Source organism: Festucalex cinctus, chromosome 14, assembly GCF_051991245.1.
Source record: "Festucalex cinctus isolate MCC-2025b chromosome 14, RoL_Fcin_1.0, whole genome shotgun sequence".
Classification (NCBI taxonomy): domain Eukaryota; kingdom Metazoa; phylum Chordata; class Actinopteri; order Syngnathiformes; family Syngnathidae; genus Festucalex; species Festucalex cinctus.
In genome coordinates, this window is record NC_135424.1 from 1,481,028 (window position 1) to 1,500,721 (window position 19,694).

General features: G+C 37.9%; 3 protein-coding genes across 9 annotated transcripts in view; 2 read left to right on the forward strand and 1 right to left on the reverse strand.

Annotated features, from left to right (window-relative positions):
- Positions 1-14,704, reverse strand: part of LOC144001439 (inactive phospholipase D5-like) — a 34,935-nt gene extending 20,231 nt beyond the window's left edge. Inside the window, exon 1 of one of the 3 annotated variants that reach the window (XM_077495760.1) lies at positions 14,646-14,704. In XM_077495760.1, coding sequence (XP_077351886.1) covers positions 14,646-14,651 — 6 coding nt within the window. In that variant the 5' untranslated portion in view covers positions 14,652-14,704. Of the gene's footprint in view, positions 1-6,961; positions 7,282-9,896; positions 10,130-14,645 lie in introns of those variants that run through there. The other 2 variants (XM_077495758.1, XM_077495759.1) reach the window with 2 other exon arrangements.
- An 884-nt stretch (positions 14,705-15,588) lies between these two features.
- LOC144001445 (SLC35A4 upstream open reading frame protein-like) lies at positions 15,589-17,336 on the forward strand. Its single transcript, XM_077495769.1, has 3 exons — positions 15,589-15,694; positions 16,149-16,247; positions 16,523-17,336. The coding sequence occupies exons 1-3, from the start codon at positions 15,680-15,682 to the stop codon at positions 16,718-16,720; spliced, it is 312 nt and encodes a 103-aa protein (XP_077351895.1). The 5' UTR covers positions 15,589-15,679; the 3' UTR covers positions 16,721-17,336.
- The window catches only part of srbd1 (S1 RNA binding domain 1), a 109,173-nt gene continuing 106,691 nt past the window's right edge, over positions 17,213-19,694 (forward strand). For 3 of the 5 annotated variants that reach the window (XR_013278486.1, XR_013278487.1, XM_077495757.1), the window contains exons 1-3: positions 17,472-18,049; positions 18,279-18,537; positions 18,605-18,823. Coding sequence is in view for 3 of the 5 variants with exons in the window: in XM_077495757.1 (XP_077351883.1) it covers positions 17,985-18,049; positions 18,279-18,537; positions 18,605-18,823 (543 nt within the window). In the remaining 2 variants the exon portion in view is untranslated. Of the gene's footprint in view, positions 17,328-17,471; positions 18,050-18,278; positions 18,538-18,604; positions 18,824-19,694 lie in introns of those variants that run through there. The other 2 variants (XM_077495756.1, XM_077495755.1) reach the window with 2 other exon arrangements.

Here is a 19,694-nt window from a genome sequence, read left to right on the forward strand (position 1 = left end):
CATGTTCTCCCCCGACAGTCGGAAGAGGCGTCAAGAGCGTTCTGGCCTTCGTCAGGCGCACTGGCGGCTGTTTTAGCGAGAGGAAGTGGTTTGTTTACAAAGCGGCCGACGATGACGCTCAGCAAGCGTCTGGACCGACGCCCGTTTTCCACCTCTGCCTCACGTGGTCAATTGTCGTGACACAAGCGACCGACCGCATCCACATAAAAAAAAAATCAATAAAACATCAGAAATCAATCACGAGAATTCTGCGCCAGACGTGTTCGATGAATTTGTAATATTTTCCACGGACTGTAAATCACAGCTCGGCTACGTTTCGAGCAGGATTGAGAAATGACTTTGGGCTTCCGATTGGCAGAATGCAGCACCGCTTTTTACATTTGACATAACAAAGTGATTTCATTGGGAGAGGTTTTATTTTTGACGGTGCATTTATTCTGTAAATTCAACATACTTGCTTTCATTTTTTTTTTTTTTTTTTTTTTTTTTTTTTTTTTTTTTTTTTTTACAGGCAACACATAATAATTCCATGTTTCAATGATAAGAATCATAGTTCCTATAAGAATATGACTATTGTCATGTTAAAGCATTCATTCATTCACTCATTATCAGTCACTTAGGCGGCCACCTCTGAATTTTGCACACAGGAAAAACCCTGGCTATAAATACTGTATATAAGCAAAGCTGCGTTTATTTTTTATTTGTTTTCAGATACATAGATTAGAGAGAGTTAATGGGGATGATTTGCATTTGTCCATGTGACTGTAAAACACTTTGGAAAAAAAAAAAAAAAAAAAAAAAAAAAACCCCGACTGAAATACAAGCGTAAATTCAAGTGTAATGTGAATTTTTTATTTTTTTGTTTAGGCCTCTTTGTATCATCTTTGCATGATGGCCTCGTCCTCCTCTCCTCGCCCAGTGATCTCTGCAGCGCTCCAAAATCCATAGATCAATGATGGCGCCATTAAAAAGACATGAGAGGCGCCTCAACCGTAATGAGGCCTGAGCCAACTGGAAACGCAGCCGGTCACCCGAGGAGGACCGCGGCCAGATTCATTTTGGTCTTCGTCCCATCTGACAAATGCAACAAGGCATGACTGAGCAAGGTCTTTTCTTTTCTTTTTTTTTTTTTTGTCGCCCCAGAACTAAATTTAGCTCTTGCGTCCAAATACTCAAAGGTCCTCCAGAAGTGTGATGGAAATGCTGCTCAAAAAAAAAAAAAAAAAAAAGTTCCTTATTTCCTACCTTACCCCAAATTTGGGGGGTTAAACCTGCCAGCTTGGATTTGAAATAATGTTAATTTTGTCTGCCATTTTCAACTTTACTCACTTTTAGTCCCATTTCAGTCGCGCTTGTTAGTTTTTATCACATTTAGTCAACCTCATCCTGCTTTTTATTGAGTCCGTTTTTAGTCGAGTATAAATGCAGAATTTTAGTCTTTATTTTATTTGTTTAGTTTCAAACAAGAAAAACTGTCAATGTTTTAGTCTAGTTTTAGTCAGGACAACCATTTTACCCCTGTAATTTTTTTTAAATTATTATTATTTTTTTATGTCAGCAGATTATATTGAACTTTTTCGGCTCTAAAAGTATTTCACATCAAATTTTCTCATCTTTTTGATGAAAAACAAATAAAGTAGCTACTATGGCTCCATGCTAATGAGCTAGCACGTTAGCTAGCATTAGTTAGCAGTCGCATGAAAGGAATTAAGGGATTAAGTATTTGTTCTCCTTCCTGTCGACTGATGATGACATCACCCGCGCTGACCAATCATGTCTCAGTTTAACTGACCAAACCCAGAAAACAGGTGAGCCATGATTGGCCGTTACCTACTTCCTCAGCACAGGTGATGTCATCATCGGTCGACAGCAAGTAGAAAAATTACTTTTTAAAAGGTGTTAATTGTACATGAAAAATAATGAAGTTATCAAATTCATTCTGGACAAAATATTATTTTTTCTCTGCGGAAAATTGCTCAATGAGTCAAGTATCCCTTGAACATGATTGTTGGAATGTTATTGCTTAATTAACTTGTTCTCCTCCATGAGCACGTTCAGATTATGATAGTTTGCATATATTTCATTTTGTCTTTGAAAACAAGCGCAATAGAAAATGTTAGTATGAAACAAAACAAAGCAAGCTGGTGCTCATTTTCCAAAAATGCGACGTTAGTGCTGTTGTTAGCGACTTTCGGAGGCCGAAGTCCCAGAGCGAGCGCTGCCGGCTCTCGTCTTACGGAAGTGCAGCAGATGCTTTCCACAACTGCTGCATTTTTTTATTTTTTTTCACGACGTTCGCGTCAATGCCGGCAGGCAACTGGATCGTGTTACTGCTCATGTGCGTAGATGCTTAACGACCTGCACGCAGGCAATATACATTTATATAATATATATAAAAATATAAGTAAATAATAATAACAACAACAATTCGCTTATGTTATCTTATTTTTTATTATTATTATTATTTGTATTTTTTTTTAATCCTTTTCTCTTTTATATGTTATGTGTGTTTGTTATATGGACCTGAGTCTGATCAATAAACGTGATGAATAATAATAATAATAATAATAATAATAATAACAACAACAACAACAACAACAATAATAATAATAATAAATAAATTAATAAAAACTAATAATATCCAACCATCCATTTTCTGAACCGCTTGCTCCTCACAAGAGTTGCGAGGAGTGCTGGAGCCTATCTCAACTGGCTTATATAAATATATAATATATAAAATAATAATAATAAAAAAAAAAAAAAACTTAGATCATGAGTCTTCTTCGCCTGAAGAAATCCGGACATTTTCCCGCCACTCTTATGAGGCGCTCCCCCTAGTGGCCCGCCGAGTAAGTGTGCTCAATAAGTCATGTACAATGAGCCGTTATAGTGGCTATTTATAAACTACAAATATCGCGACACTTGCGTAGGCGTATCGATAATCTGTCGGGAGACAAAGTATCACGATTTTATCGCGATATCGATGCATCGTCACACCCCTATTAACTCATTCACTCCCAACCATTTTCACTTAAGTATTTTCCTGGATTTTGACTGATTTTTCAAGGCCCACGAAATATTATGTTCTATTGCTGTAAAAATATGGAACAAACCAAAAGAGAGATTAGAGTCTCTTCTTTTATCAGGGAAAAAAAAGTATATTCCTATCTGTTTCCGCTGTGCAGCAATTAGCAATAGAACATAGCTAAGTTTCATCGTCTTTCACAATTCTGCTTAGAACTGTGGGGAAATCAGCTTGTTTTAACATGGCCTGGTTGATCTCTTATACTCTGCTGCCACTCAACCGTTTTCTGCAGTAGAGAGACTGCATCAAAGCCTTCTCTATGCTCTGGCATAAAAACAAAACAAAAAAAACGTATAAATACGTCTTTGGGACACCTAAAACATTTAAAATATGATGTATTTATACGTTTTTGGGAGCTAATGAGTTAATAAGTGACATGGACTCTGGAGAGACAATCCCGGTTTATGAGGTGGGGAGATATTGAATAGATACTTTTTTTGGGAAAAAAAAAATGCATACATCCCTGAGACGCTCATGTTTGAGGTCTTTCATGAAACGAGTGCCATGTTGGCAAAGCTGAGCGGAAGCGCCGCTTGCGGAGACATCAGACGTGTGGAGGATGTTCAATTGTTAATGTCCTGTTTTGTTTTGTTTTTGTTTTTGTTTTCCCCTCCACACGCAGAATTGATTCCGAACGCAAACGTGTTCCCTCAAAGTGACGGCGCAGGTTTTAATCATGAGCGCCGTCGGCGGAAGATGCAAAAAAGTGCAAGGTGGCGTTTACGTAAACGATGTGCTCACCGCGAGGCTCCCGTGTCGTCTGATGTGAAACTTCAATATGCAAATTCATCTTATTTTATGAGGTTGACTGTAAGCTTGTAGCTCGTTTCCGCCTCGCTTGAAGTGATTTGTGACCCCGAGTGTCGGTTCGTGCGTGCGCTTGTTTGCGTGTTACAGCCGCATCCAGAAATATGTCAACACAAGCAATTTTCTCCACTCTTGTAGTCGTGTCTATATATTTGATTTGTGACAACTATTTCACGCCAGCAGTTTAGCAATCTGCGTTCAGATTGAGTTTCTTCCATACGCACGCGACACGAGAAGCGGCTCACTGAAGCGCAACGTCAGCAATCATTTCATTATTACACTGTCGGAACGTGTAATCATGTCAATGTAACATAACAAAAACAAACAAACAAACACTGATGTCTTTTGATCAATTTTGAAGTTTCTAATATTTGTAAATAAGTTTTCTTCTTCTCTTTCATATGAACATGGAAAACAGTTTTCCTCTGATAGCTCGTTGAGTCATACTACGCTGGTCAACAACCATTTTCAATCACAGATCTCCCTGAACGTATTTTTTTTTTCTTCAAGCACATCAGGCTTTTGAGATATTGTTTTGGAAAGGGATACTTGACTCATTTAGCCATTTTCAGCAGGAAGAACATATTTTCCATATCACTCAACTTCATTTTGCCACCCGCTGTCGATTTAAGATGACATCACACGTGCTGCGGAAACGACCAATCATGGCAGCTCAGTTTGCCAAATCCGGAAAACAGGTGAGCTGCGATTGGTCGTTACCAGTTTCCTGAGCACCTGTGATGTCAATTTGCAAAATGGGTTTTTTAACTCATTTGCTCCCAAAAACGTATAAATACGTTCTATATTAATTATTACCAGTGTCCCAAAGTCATATTTATGTTTTTGTTATGTTTTTTTTTTTTTTTTATGCTATAGCATACGCAAAGCTTTGATGCAGCCTCTGAACCGCAGAGAATGGTTGAAGCAATGGTAGTTATTACAAAAACGGCCAGCAGCTGGCAGCAGAGTATAAGAGATCAACCAGGGCCATCGTGTCTGATGTATTGACCAGCTCAAGTAATTTTAATGCCCATTTTTTGTTTGTTTGTTTGTTTGTTTGATGAGAGAGGGGGCGGGGTTGGTTGTGGATGCCCCGCCTCCGGTGGACCCGCCCCTTTGAACCCCTCCAAAACGATTTTGGCCTGAGCAAGTCAACGTAAACAAACTTCCTGTCGACTTTCGATCTTGAATACTGTATATATATTTTTGGGATGTATTTTTCGGTTAGCGCAGGGAGCCGGTCGCCCGGTTGCCATGGACACGGTTTTCAGGTGTCTCAGGCGCCGCTCACTTCACTCTGCCAACTCTGCGTGTGGAATGTGTGTGCGTGTCCACCACTGAGCAATATCAAGGGTGTGTGAGTGTGCGTGTGAGCAGAATTACAAAAGGATGTTTCCCTCCTCTCTCATCTCCATCGCCATGACGACCCTCCCGGCAGACGGATGCCGTGAACGGAGCGGTCGCAGCGGTCGGGCGCGCGACCGCTCCTTTAGTGTCGAGGAGTGGTGACGCTGTTAGACAGCTTGAAATGACACACGAGAGGGGCGGACGAGATGATACGGAGAAAGAACCGCAGCGGAAGTCACCAAAAAAAAAAAAAAAAAAAAAAAAAAAGTTGTCTGAAAATGTCGCAGCACTGATTACTTTTGAATCGTCTCCAATGTAGGAAAACATGAACTTGCTTTCAGTCTACGGAGGTCATGAATAGTCGCACATTTTCTAATACACTCACCACCTGAAAAACCCACAAAAATTCATACACAACAAAAACTCTATTAGAAAAAAAAACACACCAAAGAAAAACTCACACCGCTGTAAAAAACAAAACAAAACCTCACACCACTGTAAAAAAAACACCACAAAACCTCTTACACAACAAAACTTTAAAACAAAAACCCTCACACAAAAACCCCCCAAAAAACCTTCTCACACCACTGTAAAAAAAAAAAAAAAAACTCACTACTTACGTCACCAAAAAAAAAAAAAAAAAACTCACACACACCACAAAACCTTATACACAACAAAAACTTTTTATAAAAAACCCTCACACACCAAAAAAACCTTGTCGTACCACTGTAAAAAATAAAAATAAAAAGCCTCACTACTTACGTCACAAAAAAAAAAAAAAGCTGTCACACACGGCACAAAACCTCATACACAACAAAACTTAAAAAAAAAACCTTACACACCCCAAAAAAAAAAAAACCTTCTCACACCACTGTAAAAAAAAAAAACAACTCACTACTTACGTCACCAAAAAAAAAAAAAAAACTGTCACACACACCACAAAACCTTATACACAACAAAAACTTTTTATAAAAAACCCTCACACACAAAAAAAACCTTGTCGTACCACTGTAAAAAAAAAAAAAAAAAGCCTCACTACTTACGTCACAACAAAAAAAAAAAACTGTCACACACAGCACAAAACCTCATACACAACAAAACTTTAAAAAAAATCTTACACACCACTGTAAAAAAAAAAAAACTCACTACTTACGTCACCAAAAAAAAAAAAAAAAACTGTCACACACACCACAAAACTCCATACACACCAAAAACTCTTAAAAAAAACAACAACCTCAAACTCCCCCAAAACAGTCTCAGCCTCACAAAAAAAAAAAACTCTGCAAAAAAACCTTTCACACTGACAAAATACTCAACCCACCAAAAAAGCTCTTATGCATGCACATCCTTTCATAAAAGACTTAAATGCTTTCTTCCCATGTCAGTCGGTTGTTCTTTTTGGCCGACTCGGTTGAAATTCAAATCAGAACGTGATTTAGCACTCTCATATCGTATGTTGGGCCGTTTGCGGCGTCCCACAAGGCTCCATTCTCAGACCCCATTCATTTTGGACTCGCTCTCGTGTACTATCCAACACGTTATCGGGTCAAACACCATGATGGACTTTTAATGAACGCCACACCGTTTAGTGACACATATTTTGAAGTCACTTCATAACGTGCTTTACCGCCACCTACAGGACTGGAGGCAACATGATGTATTGGACATGCATCAACAAAAAAAACAAAAACAAAAAAAGCACACAGGTTCAGGAAAGCTCACCTTCATGATGCATCCCTCGCTCGCAGATGTTAAAAGGATGAATTATCTATCTATCTCTCTATCTTACTTTGTTCATGTGTTCTTCCCTTCCTCGTGTCTCCGTCTGCGCATCGTGTGTTGTTGCTCCTCTTTCTAAGTCTCCCGCTTCCTCCTCCCTTCCTTCCTTCCTCCTTCTCTCTCTCTCTCTCTCCCAAGCTGGCAGTAATAGAAAGCTCACATTTCTCTGGCTTCTCCCTGATGGACACTGAAAGTAGGAGGCAAAGGGAGAATAAATAGAAGGTCCGGTTCTTGTCTCCTCTCATTCGATCCTTCGCTGCGCGTGCGCGTGCGCGTGCGATGCGGAGTTGCCCCGCCCCTCGCGCACACAACGTAGGATAACGCTCACAAGTGATGCCAAATGTTGCAGGTGCAACATTTGAAATATTTTTGCTGCATATGGATCCTGCTGTTTGCACTTATTGAATAGCGTCAAGCAAAAAAAAAAAAAATGCTCGCGCGCAATACGATATCTTGTTTCCTTCCGCTCTTCATGGAAGATGCTGAATGCAGACGTGCACTTTTTGAGACTCTTTCATTTTTATGTATTTATTTTTTTTAATGCGTCCACATTGACATTCTATTGCTGTGCAGATGCAGAGTGAAGTGGAAGCTGCACAAGCCTTTTCTGCACCTTTTGCAGGCGAGCACCGGCAGAAAAGCACCTCCAGGGGGTGCTGTTTTGAAAAAAAAAAAAAAAATGGAGCAGACAATAGGACTGAGAAAAACTGATTTTCATCACTTAAAAAACGCAGAAGAGACAAAAAAAAATTTTCTCTCAAAAATACATTCTAGCAAGATTATTATTATTATTATTATGATTATTAATAATCATAATAATTGTTATATTATAATATATATTATAATATAATAATAAAAATAATTCTAATAATACTAATAATTATTATTATTACTGTTATTGATTAATTAAATTTATTATTATTATTATTATTATTATTATGTCAGTCAATTCCTGTAAGATTGTGGCTTTTTTTTTTTACTATAAAAAAATGACTTTATTCTTGTAATATTTTGACTTTTCTCAAACAAATACAACTTTATTCTTTAAATGGGTTAGGGTTTAAATTTAATCTTGTAATGGAACAACTGGGAATAAAGTGCGACTTTGTATAATATAATATAAGTACAATATTGTAATATTCTATAGTAAAGTTAGTTGTTTTTTTCTAAAAAAAAAAAAAAAGAAAAAAAGACGACTTTATTCTTAAATCAAATTCTGACTTAAATCAGTCAACTATGCTATTGTACCTTTACATACCAGTAAATATAATATTTTTAGTGATATACAGTATGTGAGTAATGAATAACTGCAAAGTAGCAAACAAAAAAACAAAAAAATGCAATGACACAAGTTGTATTTGTAACATTTGGCAATGGCTCCCTCTGCTGGACATGTGCTTCCATTTTTATCAGTTTTCAATCAATCCCATTTGCAAATTTAGCAGCCAGTTTTATGTTCATCTCTTTGACAAATGGATTTAAAAGTGAAATTGCAGGAAAACGTCATTAAAAATGATGAGCTGCATTTGTAAATTAAGATCTCAACATGGCTCCGAAGCCAAGTGAGCGTTTTTACTTGCGTTAGTGACGTCATGAAAATGAAGACTCGTGCAGGGCGACCAACATGAATGATGAACTTTGAACTTTGCCCTCCACTATCTACCAAAATTCCACAAAATCCTCCAAAAAACTTGTCCGACGTCCTGGACAGGATGCTGATTTGAAAGTAGTTAGTTCATTAATGAAAGAATTCTAACTGTAATTCAACAAAAGATGCCTCTTTCATATCTATTGTTGAGGTCTAAAGAACTGAGCGATAAAAGTAAAGGGGGTCTTCAAAGCAGCACGTACCATCCGTCTACTTATTATTATTATTATTATTATTAGAATAAAAATTCTATTTATACTAACTGCCTACGAGCTGTATATGTCTCGTCTGTACGTATTCCGTATAGTTCATACGGTCGTCTGCTCGCGAGATGGGAGGAGCAAGATGGCCGCCCTGTGACTTCAATGGCTTGCTCAGTGTTTGCGGAAGAGAACCCCCCCCCACCCCCGCTCGAGTCCGCCATCAAATATTCAACGCACAGCCGCCGTTTCACACCTGCTGTATTCGATACCTGCCGGCTGTTATTTGCCGGCAATATTTATAAATATTTTAGAATATCAAATAATATGCTGCAGGGGCTTAACTTGAGACGACGGTGGGATTCCCTGCCGCTAAACTGCGCTACTTTCAAAGTCAAGCAAGGGCAGGTTGTGGGTTCGAATCTTGACTCCTGCCTTTCCGTGTGTGGAGTTAGCACCTTCGAGCCGTGTCTGTGTCATACAAACCAAGAGAATTACAAGTTGTGCGTTTAAAACAACCAAATAGCTTTGCCTTCGAAAAAAAAAGTCTGTTTAGTGTTTAGCGTCATGCTAGCAAACAACGCAAAATACCATCGACAAGCTAACGGATTAGCACGCTACGCTACAGACACTCTCGCCAGCCCGTTTCCGTGTCTCCCACAGCCAACGCGGGCGTTTCGAACGGTCGGCTAATTAGCAAGCTCCGCATAAACCTGATAATGATCCTCAGCTGTGTTGGCTAGGGGAGACATCGAAAACAGGCTGGATAGGGGTTACTCGAGGACTGGGGTTGAGAACCAGTGGCCTAGACTGATAATATGACAAATGCTCACTGGCATATATTCTTTATCTACTACAAAGAATGGCAACTTTTTTTTTTTTCTTTTTTTTTTTTAAATGACAACTTTCTTATCGTATTTTTGCCTATGTTATTACTCTTCCCTCCGGTGGGCAAGGCGTGCACACCAGAAACGATGATGATGATGATGATAATAATAACTCTGTGACGGCTGGGTTATCCGGCACTCACATGTTCTAGTTTGTCCCTCCTGCGGAGCCAGACGCTGGCCGAGTAGTCGTGCTGCTGCACGGCCGAAATGACGCCGCTGGCCGGGATGCCGGCGGCGGGGATCCCCAACCCGAAGCCCTTCAGGTCCTGGCTGACCGCCGGCCCCCTGGGGCCGCGCAGGTCCATGCTCGACGGGAGAGCCTGCCAACTCCTTTGGGTTCTTTTTCCTCTCTACATGGCGTCCAAAAAAAAAAAAAAAAGAAAAAAAAAAAAGTGGACCTTCCCCAGCCAAGGGCCAATTAATAATTCCAAGTCAGATCTGGACGCTCGGTTGAGCTGAGCACAACATCAGGCACTGTGATGAAGTTCCAGCAAGGCGTCCCTCGTGCGATGACGGGGAGGTCGGGTGGGTTCGGTTGAAGAGAGGGAGGGAGGGAAGAAGGGAGGGATGGAGAGGCATAAATGGAGAGGGAGGGAGAGAAAGACAGGGCAAGAGAGAGGTGGGTGTGGTCGAGAGAGAGAGAGAGACAGAGAGAGAGAAAGAGGGAGATAGAGAATGTATTGTGCAGTTCCGTATTTATTTCTATATAAAAATATATATTAATCTTACTTTGATTATTAAATCTTCTCTTTTAATACTTTATGGAAAGCATTTACTGAAATATTTGGAAAATATTGTAGCTTTTTTTTTTTTTTTTTTTTTTTTTTTTTAATGTTCAAAAAGAATGATTACACTTCTAATAATAGCATAATTTCCCAAATGTATTCATCCAAAATATTGCGGTAACTAATTTTCAAAATAAGTCTCAATGTTTGTGTAATATATAATACATATGGTGAAATATATCATATTCATAACTTGTAATTATACTTCTTTGTTCGGAATAAAGAAGTATTATTAGAATTGGAAATTATTTTTGAACATTAAAAAAAAAAAAAAAAAAAAACTACAATATTTTTCCAAATATTTCAGTAAATGCTTTCCAGAAAGTATTAAAAGAGAATAATTTAATACTATTAAAAACAACAGAAAAAAAAAATATACGGAACTAAATTATTTCATTTGCTGTATTATCTTTTGTAGTCAAACATAAGCCAAAATTTCTGCCTTAATCTACTTTCTTATGACGTCTTTTGTCATCATTTTGATCGCGGCTCATAATTTCATCCAATGCCAATTTTTGCACATGGAATGAAAAGTTTGCCGTCTCTCGTGACTCTCGCGATGACGGCATGCCGAGTGGTGCAGTGAGGCTGCAGTGGCTTCGTTACCTCCACTTGGCCTCCTGTTACGCCGGAGAGCATTAAAAAGAAAAAAAAAGAAAAGAAAAAAGAAGCCAGCTCAGTGATCGTTATCTCGACGGCCTTCCTTTAAATCACAGCGGCAAACTCCTTCCAGTAGAACTTTGAGCAGCCAAATTTGGCGTCGCAGTTTTTTAAGGAGAACGCGCCAAAACGCTGAGCTATCATTCAGCCTCCTGTCGGTGAAACTGACCCGTTTAAAACTCGTGAAAAAGGATTTTAGAACTCGAGAACAGACAGAATTGCACCTTGCACATCTAAAACAGCAACATCGCTTAGCCTTTCAGTCTGTTAGCTTAATGCTAATGCGACTCACACTCGTGTATTCTTTATCATCTGCGTAGAACCGACATTAGTGCTGTACCGATGAGTTGAGAGAGGAGTTCGGATGTGTCAATGAATTGTAAATACTGCCCCCAGGTGGCCAAGGCGGGCACACCAGATTGCCATTCAATTGAGAGTAAAAAAAAAGAAAAAAAAAAAAGATTCTATTTAATTATGTCTTTACTGTTTTTGAAGTACAAGATAATTATTGTTTCTCATTAAAATAAAGATGACAAATATTTCAATGGTAACAGGAGGTTTAAGTCCCGGTTAGCCTGCAGGGATGCATTGATTTAAAAAACAAAAACAGAAGAAATGAGACTTTTGAAAAATCCATTTTAATTGCTGACATCCGTCAGCGATCGAATCAAACCCGCGCACGTGAGGGATGTTACCGCTTTGCCGATGACGTCAAGCGCCAACGAGTCAATGTTGATTATGCGACGTCTCGATTCTGCTGAGACAGTGGTTTAAAAAAAAAAAAAAGTCATTTGTGAATACAAAACATTCCATTTGAATACAAATCCTATTCACTGGTGTCAACTGTATGAAGTGCTGCTTCCATGAGTGAAAATACATGTGAGGTCTTTGTGGGTGCACTTGCATTTTTATTTTATTTTATTTTATTTTTTTAAGACATGGAGCGCAACAGGTAGTATAGCACAAAGGTGTAAATCGGCAGCTTGGTGATGAAGTACTGCCTTGTCAAGGGAAAATACAATCTTTTTTTCTGCTTTTACAGTGGCTTGCTTATTTTCTTATTTTTATGTTATTTTTATTTTATTTTATGTTGTATTGATTTATTTTCTTATTTTCTTAATTTTATTTGTATTTTTATGCTATATTTTTATTTCATTTTTATTTTATTTTGCATTTTATTTTCTGTTGTATTGATTTATTTTCTTATTTTCTTAATTTTATTTGTATTTTTATGCTATATTTAATGCTATTTTTTACTTCATTTTTATTTTATTTTATTTTGCATTTTATTTTATTTATTTTCTTATTTTTTTTTTTTTTCATGCTATTTTTAATGCTATTTTTGTATTTATTTTTATTTTTTGTATTTTTATTTTTTTATTTTCTTATATTGTTATTTATTTTATTTTCAGTCGTTATTTTGTCCACCATCAACCCCGGCAATAAACAAATAAAAACCGGCCATTCCATTTTTGTAGAAGTCAATTTGATTTAACCGGTATGATTTGATAATTTTTGGAAAGATCCATCATTTTTGCCTCCAAACAAAAGAATAATCTAATATATGCCAGGCCTGAGTCCATATGGTGGACTGCAACGTTTCCTTCCAATCAATCATTCAATCAATATCATTCATTTTCCATCCCAACAACGCTGAGTCACGTTTGGCCCCCGTCCAATTTACAAAATGGTGCTTTCTTTTCTCATTTCCGTCCGCTCACATTTATGTAGCGCGCATACATCCATTCCGTCCGTCCGTCCGTCCGTCCGTCCGTCAGCACGCGCGAGCTGAATACGGAACGAATCCGGAACGTCAGCCAATTCATCCTGAAAGCAGCAACGACAAACGCTTCCGTCCCTTCCAAACGTCGCACGCACACACGCACGATTGCATCGACTTTTATTGCCGCTGGACTTAATCAATCGCGCAGCAGCACTGCAATTGAACCAGCGGCACGCAGATGATCACAGAAGCGGCTCTCCTGAGAGACGGCGTCTTATGAAAACATAACTTTGCGATATGAGACGCAGCGAGGGGGAACGTTGGAACGTGACGAAAACAATCCATATACCAGCACGTCTCTCTTCCCGGCTCATTATAATTTGGGAATTTTGCCATTTACATTCGTTTTGAGTTTTGTTTTTTCACATTTAGTTTTAATTAGTTTTACGGGTGGTTCTGTTCGTTTTTGTTAGTTTTTGTGCGTTGATAAATGCTTAGTTTTAGTTAGTTTCAGTAATAGTGTTTTTTTTTTTTTTAATATGTATAACTTGTGCACAACATTTAAAAAACAGCACGGGAGTGACGTCATCTTTTGGTGCTTTTCTATTGGCTGCTGCGAGATGACGTCACTTCCGTGTGACACGCCTTCAAACAGTCTTTATTCTGGGTTAATATCAAAAATATAAAAATAAACCTACTTAATATCACATTTAAAATCATCTCCAAAGGCTCATGCGTGAAGTGAATTTTCCCAAAGACGAAAACGAAGGACATTTGTGCAATAATTATATTTCGTTTTAGTTAGTTTTGTAGGCTATACATAAAATATCGTTTCAGTTCGTTTTTGTTTTTTAAAAAGCGTTTTTGTTTTTTATTTCATTAGCTAAATTGTTTTTTTTAATTTTAGTTTGAGTTTTTTCCCGTTAGTTTTAGTTAACTAATACTAATACATAATTTGTATGAATTATAAATATTTATAATTTTTAATATATATTATAATACAATAATGGGATTCCACCTGGCACCAGTACGGGGCCCCTAGTGAAACAACTTCATGTCAATCCATTTGCAGCTGTCAAAATTAATGAACAAGTAATCGATGAGAAAATTAATTGACAACTATTTTAAAAGTAACTTTTTGGCGCCATTTATCACATTCACTGCCAGCCCAGCAAAAATGTATCATTTGACGTCTTTTTCCGTCAATGGCAGTGAATGAGTTAATTATTTATTTATTTATTTATTTTGTATTAAAAATTGTCCAAATCCTCTGATTTCAGCATATCAACACTAGAAGTGTTCACTGATTTCTCTCGTCCTTCATGAAAAAAAGACCTTCTGTGTTTAACCAAAATAAGAAATTTGCATACATCTGTTTTTACAATGCCTAAATTGGTCACATCGTACAACATCAATCCCCCCCCCCCCTTTTTTTTCCTTTTTTTTTTAATCACTACATACAAATACAAAGTACAAAATAACCACCCATGACTGGTTAATAAACAGTAATCGGGGGAATTATTATTATTTTTTTAATAAATTCTAAAGCAAAATTAAAATGAATCCGATTAATCGATTGAATAATCGATTGATTAATAGATTCTAGAAATATCGGATAGTGACAGCACTAAATCCATTCCATGCAAACATCAACTTCCGATCGATGCGTTCGCCAAAACCTCGTCATGATAAACAGCGTCAAGAGATAAGACGCAACTTACCGCCATCGCTCGCCGCTCACGACTCTTCCCAGCTTTCAGTACAAGACGAGTGCGCGTCCGTCCTCGTGCTGGACACGTTCTAAATACCGCACGGCTTTGCGATAACCTCCAATCAGGAGGTTAATGGACATTCTGTCCTGACCAGGATTAAAGACTTCTTAAGTGCCGCGGACGGAATCATTACTGCAAACTCATCTCCTCAAATGATTGTGTAACGTACACACATAAAGTGGAGCAATGACGTTTCACTTCCAGCCATCCATTTTCTGTACGGCATGTCCTCATTAAGGCCACAATTTAGAGTTTTCAATTCACCTAATAGGCCCGTTGTTATAAGCACTGTAAGTGAAAAGAAGCCTTGACAAAATGGACGCCCGCCAATAAGTTTTCCATCTACAGAAATGTGAGTTTTTTTTGTTTTTTTTTGTAGGAACTAAGACATCTCCTCTGATGAATGGATCTGTCACGACTCCGTGATGCCTCTGCGCAATTCTTTTCCCCACAGCCGAATGTCTCATTATCTGCGTTCGCTCATGCAGAGCCTCAGAGCGTTCGCAAGAGGACCCACTTAATTAGACACCTTTCCTCCCGGCGCCTTTTCGCTTGCAGAAAGTGGCAGTAAAGCTTTAAAAAGAAGACATATTATGATTTTTTTTTTTTTTTCACAATTCAAAACCCATGTTCCAATTACAGTGCATGATAGGCTTTTATTAAACAGTTTATTCTGGCAGTTTAACGCCAGAGCTAGCTTAAGTATGAAGCAATTAGCATGTAGATGATTTGTGTATGTGTTGACGTTGTTGTTTTTAGTGGAAAGAACATCAAATATTGTATATTCAGAGTAAAAGAAAAAGGTTTGAACGTATGTAGTTATGCTTACAAGACACGCAATATTCATCAAAACGAATCGGGAGACCGACGAGGCCATAAATGAATGTAAATTCATGACATACAAGTAACCCTAGGGGGCAGTGTGGTGCTCGCAAAGCAACTGAAAATGAGAGAAGAAGAGCGTAACCCAAGCTGGAGCAAAAATGGTGAATGACAAGGTCGGTAAGGTTCAGTAAAAATACATTTGGTGCTACTTATCACTAATAAATTATTTTTTTTTAAATCGCGTTGCATTTATCATTGGCCAAGTAAGAGTAGAATTCGCTGCTGACGTTTGGTAAACTGGATCACGATGTAGCGTCGCATCGTTAGCATCCTAAGCTAACATACGGGACACATTCAGTTTCCCCCCCCCCCTTCTTTAGGAAATGAATTACGAATTCGCTAAATATCGGACTAAAATTACTCTTAAACTGCTGGAAGTTCGAGTGCTAAGCACCGCCACGTTTCAACTATCGAGGAAAGACAAAGGCAGATATTTTTTTTTGGCTTGTATTTGTTTTTGTAAGCCACTTTTAGACAGTACGTTGCAATGAAGTATCTGTAGCTACCTGTTTGTTTATAAGTATTTATAAACAGCACGTGCACAACGTGTTTATGCATCCTCCGTAGGGTACTCTGGGCCAGCTGAAGGACCTGGTGGAGCTGACGAATCAGCTGGAGGACATCCAAAAACGGATGGAAGACGAGGTTCAGGCCGGGATTCCCGCTGTAAGTTGTTTCCCTCATGGATCCCCATAGAGCAGAAGTGCTCACACTTTTTGGATCCACGGCAAACGGGGGTAACATTTTCCAAGGACACCCCCCTCAAAATCCACTTGCCAATTAAACATAATAACCATATGCACTCCTAAAAGCCATGGGCGACTTCCCTGATGGCATTTTTTTTAAGTGACTAAAAAATTGAGCTAGCTGCTAGCCTACCATTGCATCACTGTATCACTTGCCCGGTCTGACTCCCCTTCTTGTCTTCACATCATACTCAGGGCGGCAGTCTACTGGCTTCTCCCTTCCTGAAGGGTTTCCTGGCCGGTTATGTGGTGGCCAGGTTCCGCTCGTCGGCGCTACTGGGCGCAGTGGTCGGGACGTGCACGGGAATCTACGCGGCGCAGAACTATAAGATTCCCAACGTGGAAAAGACGGTTCGGGACTACATCAACAGTCTGAAAGGAGGAAGGCGATGAGAAAGGATGTTAACGGTTGTCTTGTCCTGTTTGCACTGTTTTGGGACTGTATCAAACTTTATTGCTCTCTGTTACTTGTCTAGTTGTGCAGGAATATGTGTGTCTACAGATTGTTTGTTATAGGTCAATTTTTTTTTTTTGAGGAAACACTTTGTCATTTCTGCAAAAATAACTGTTTACATTTTGTGATCTGACAGTGCTGAAGTTAAAGAAAAAAATGTTGCTGACATTCATAACAAAAATGCACAAAAAATATAAGTGCCTTATCTGGTGTGCTGTGCAATACCTTCCCTTAAGGGATTTTTTTTGCCCTTTTTAATATGCTGGAATTGTCAAATTTTGCACTTTGGTTTGCCGTTTTGACTTGAAATGATCAGAAAGATGTTAATGACTGGAACTCCGAATTGTTCTGTTTCCTTTTGTTTTTTTTGTTTTGGTTTTTTTTTTGGATGCGTGTGTTTTTGCATGCTTGCCTTTGCTTATAGAAATATTTTTTTTTATAGATTAGTTTTTTGAATTACTCCTGGGATCAGTATACTATATTTCTGTATCTAGCTGAAAATGATCGCTGGTTGACGGTGCTGCATCTCGCTCTGTCAGTAAACAGGTAATATGATCCTCTTGTTCTGGTTTGTTTGAAATGGTGTTGGAGATTATGAAGTAGGAATATGATGAAAAATATAGTAAAAAAGGAGCATTTTCCGTATTTTAAATAACATTTGGAAGAAAGATCACTGGACCATATATTTTTTTTAAATAATTAATTTTAACACTTAATTTAGAGCTTCAATACATTCATAAAAAAATTAATCTATCAACTAATTAAAACTAAACTGAGATATCTATCGTGTCGTGAGCTAGAGTGTTGCAATTTCCCCTCACCGCCTTTAGGTGGCGACAGCGTGCGTTAAACCGACGACGCTTCTTGTTTTACATGTGAGAAGAAGTTGGACCGTGAGTGGAGTTTCTCTCCAACCGGTAAATTTACTTTCTCAAAAGCTCTGAATTATCAGCGAAATAAAGGCTAAAAACTTATTATCACGTTTGTAAACGTCGTGTCGAGCGAAAACGACAAGTTCAAGTCGTCGTTTACAAGAGTGAGATAGTGACGCGCCAAATTTGAAATGTTTGACGAGGAAAGGATAAGAACGCCAAGCAAGCCTTGACCGTTGCTAGCAAAATAAAGGACAGCTTGAACTATTACCTTTTATTTTGCGTCTCGGTCACTATCATACGTCTTTGTAGTTAATCCTGACTGTCAGAGATGAGTCGACGAGCAAGAACCGCTGTCAAAGTGTCCTACGTGGATTTGGTTTCAGACGAGGACAGGTGAGCTTTCAGTTGTTATTAATGCTTTTTTTTTTTTTTTTTAACTTACTGGTAAGGTGGCCCCTATCTTCGCCAGGTAAGTGCTGTGTAAACTGAAATAATGACTATCCAATATTCCACAAATGTATCTAGTCTTATGGTGTTCTCCACACAGTTTCTTCAACATAAAGTCAAGTGTTGAGTAGCAGAGACGTTTAAGTAAATGGTATATTTTCCATACCTCCGACAGTAATCACGGTGACAATGAAGAAGAATGGAAGCCTCCTGAGCCAAAGGCAGTCCCCAGTGCCTCGGCTGTAGGTGAGAAGAAAGCCTCAGGGAGAACCTCCAAACCCAGAGTGCCTAAAGATGAGGCCCGCAAAAGGGACACAAAACCCCCTAAAGCTGGGCTAAAGCGGCAAAAGCCTGCAGACGAAGCAAACGTAGAGGCTGGAGATGTACAGCCAGGATCAACAGAGGCTGGACCTAGCGTCAGGACAAAAGAGGAGGTATCCTCACTGAAAATGCATTTTGTTATGTTCAATTGCTCATTATGAATCTGATTTCCCTTTTCAGAGGATGTCATTTACCGTCTCAGGATCCGATACGGGGGCCCAGGAAGGCTCCTCGTTGGCTGGCTTGACTGCAAAGAAAGAAGAAGAAGAAGATGATGACGACTTCACCTTTGAAGAGCCTGCGCTGAAGAAGCAGAAGACGGGCTGCCAATCGTCTGTCGAATCCAAACAGCCGCGATCGGTGAAAGGGGACCTCGGTATGAGCTGGGACCTGATTGAGGTATTTTGTCCCAGTACTGTTTTTATTTTTTTAGAAATGGGCACGCAAACAAAAGATGTTTTTAAGTTCATGCTTTGATGGGTGAGCAGGTACTTCACAGACTCAATGTCTATGGGTCATTTTCATATAATCAATAAGGTACAGACAAATGAAATTAGTGATTTAAACAATTTTTTTGGTTTAATATAGGTAAATGTCTCCCATGCGGTAACAGTCATGCTAAAAGTCCAATTTTCTAAAAGTTATTGATGGTTAAAAATTGTATTATACAACTGTTTTTTCTTGATAAAATATTTTATTATAAAAAAAATAGACGAACATTCCTGCAAAATTGTAACTGTTTTTCTTGAGAATATATATATATATATATATATATATATATATATATATATATATATATATATATATATATATATATATATTTTTTTTTTTAATAATAAAAAAAAGTCAAATTACTCCAAAATTGTAACTGTTTTTCTTGAGAAGGTATTTAAAAAAAATAAATAAAAATAGAAAATTCCTCCAAAGTTGTAATTTTTTTTTCTTGAGAAAATATTTTATCATTTAAAAAAAAAAAAAAAAAATAGACCAAAATTCCTCAAAAATTCTGTTTTTCTTGAGAAAATTTATTATTATTATTATTATTATTATTATTATTATTATTATTTTTATTTTTATTTTTTTTTAATAAAAAATAAAAAAAGTAAACTAAAATTCCTCCAAATTAGTTTCTTGAGAAAATATTTTGCAAATCATGAGACTTAATTTTGGGACACATAATGGTAGAGATATTTTGCCATTTGAAGTTTGAAAAAAAAAAAACAATATGACTTTAGAATATTTCTTTTCTTAGATACAATTAGTACCTTTT

What these genes read in the sequence shown, in the direction of transcription:
- LOC144001445 (XM_077495769.1), top strand. An exon ending in TTCAGGCCGGGATTCCCGCT is followed by an intron (nt 16,248 to 16,522) that starts GTAAGTTGTTTC and finishes CATCATACTCAG; the next exon opens with GGCGGCAGTCTACTGGCTTC.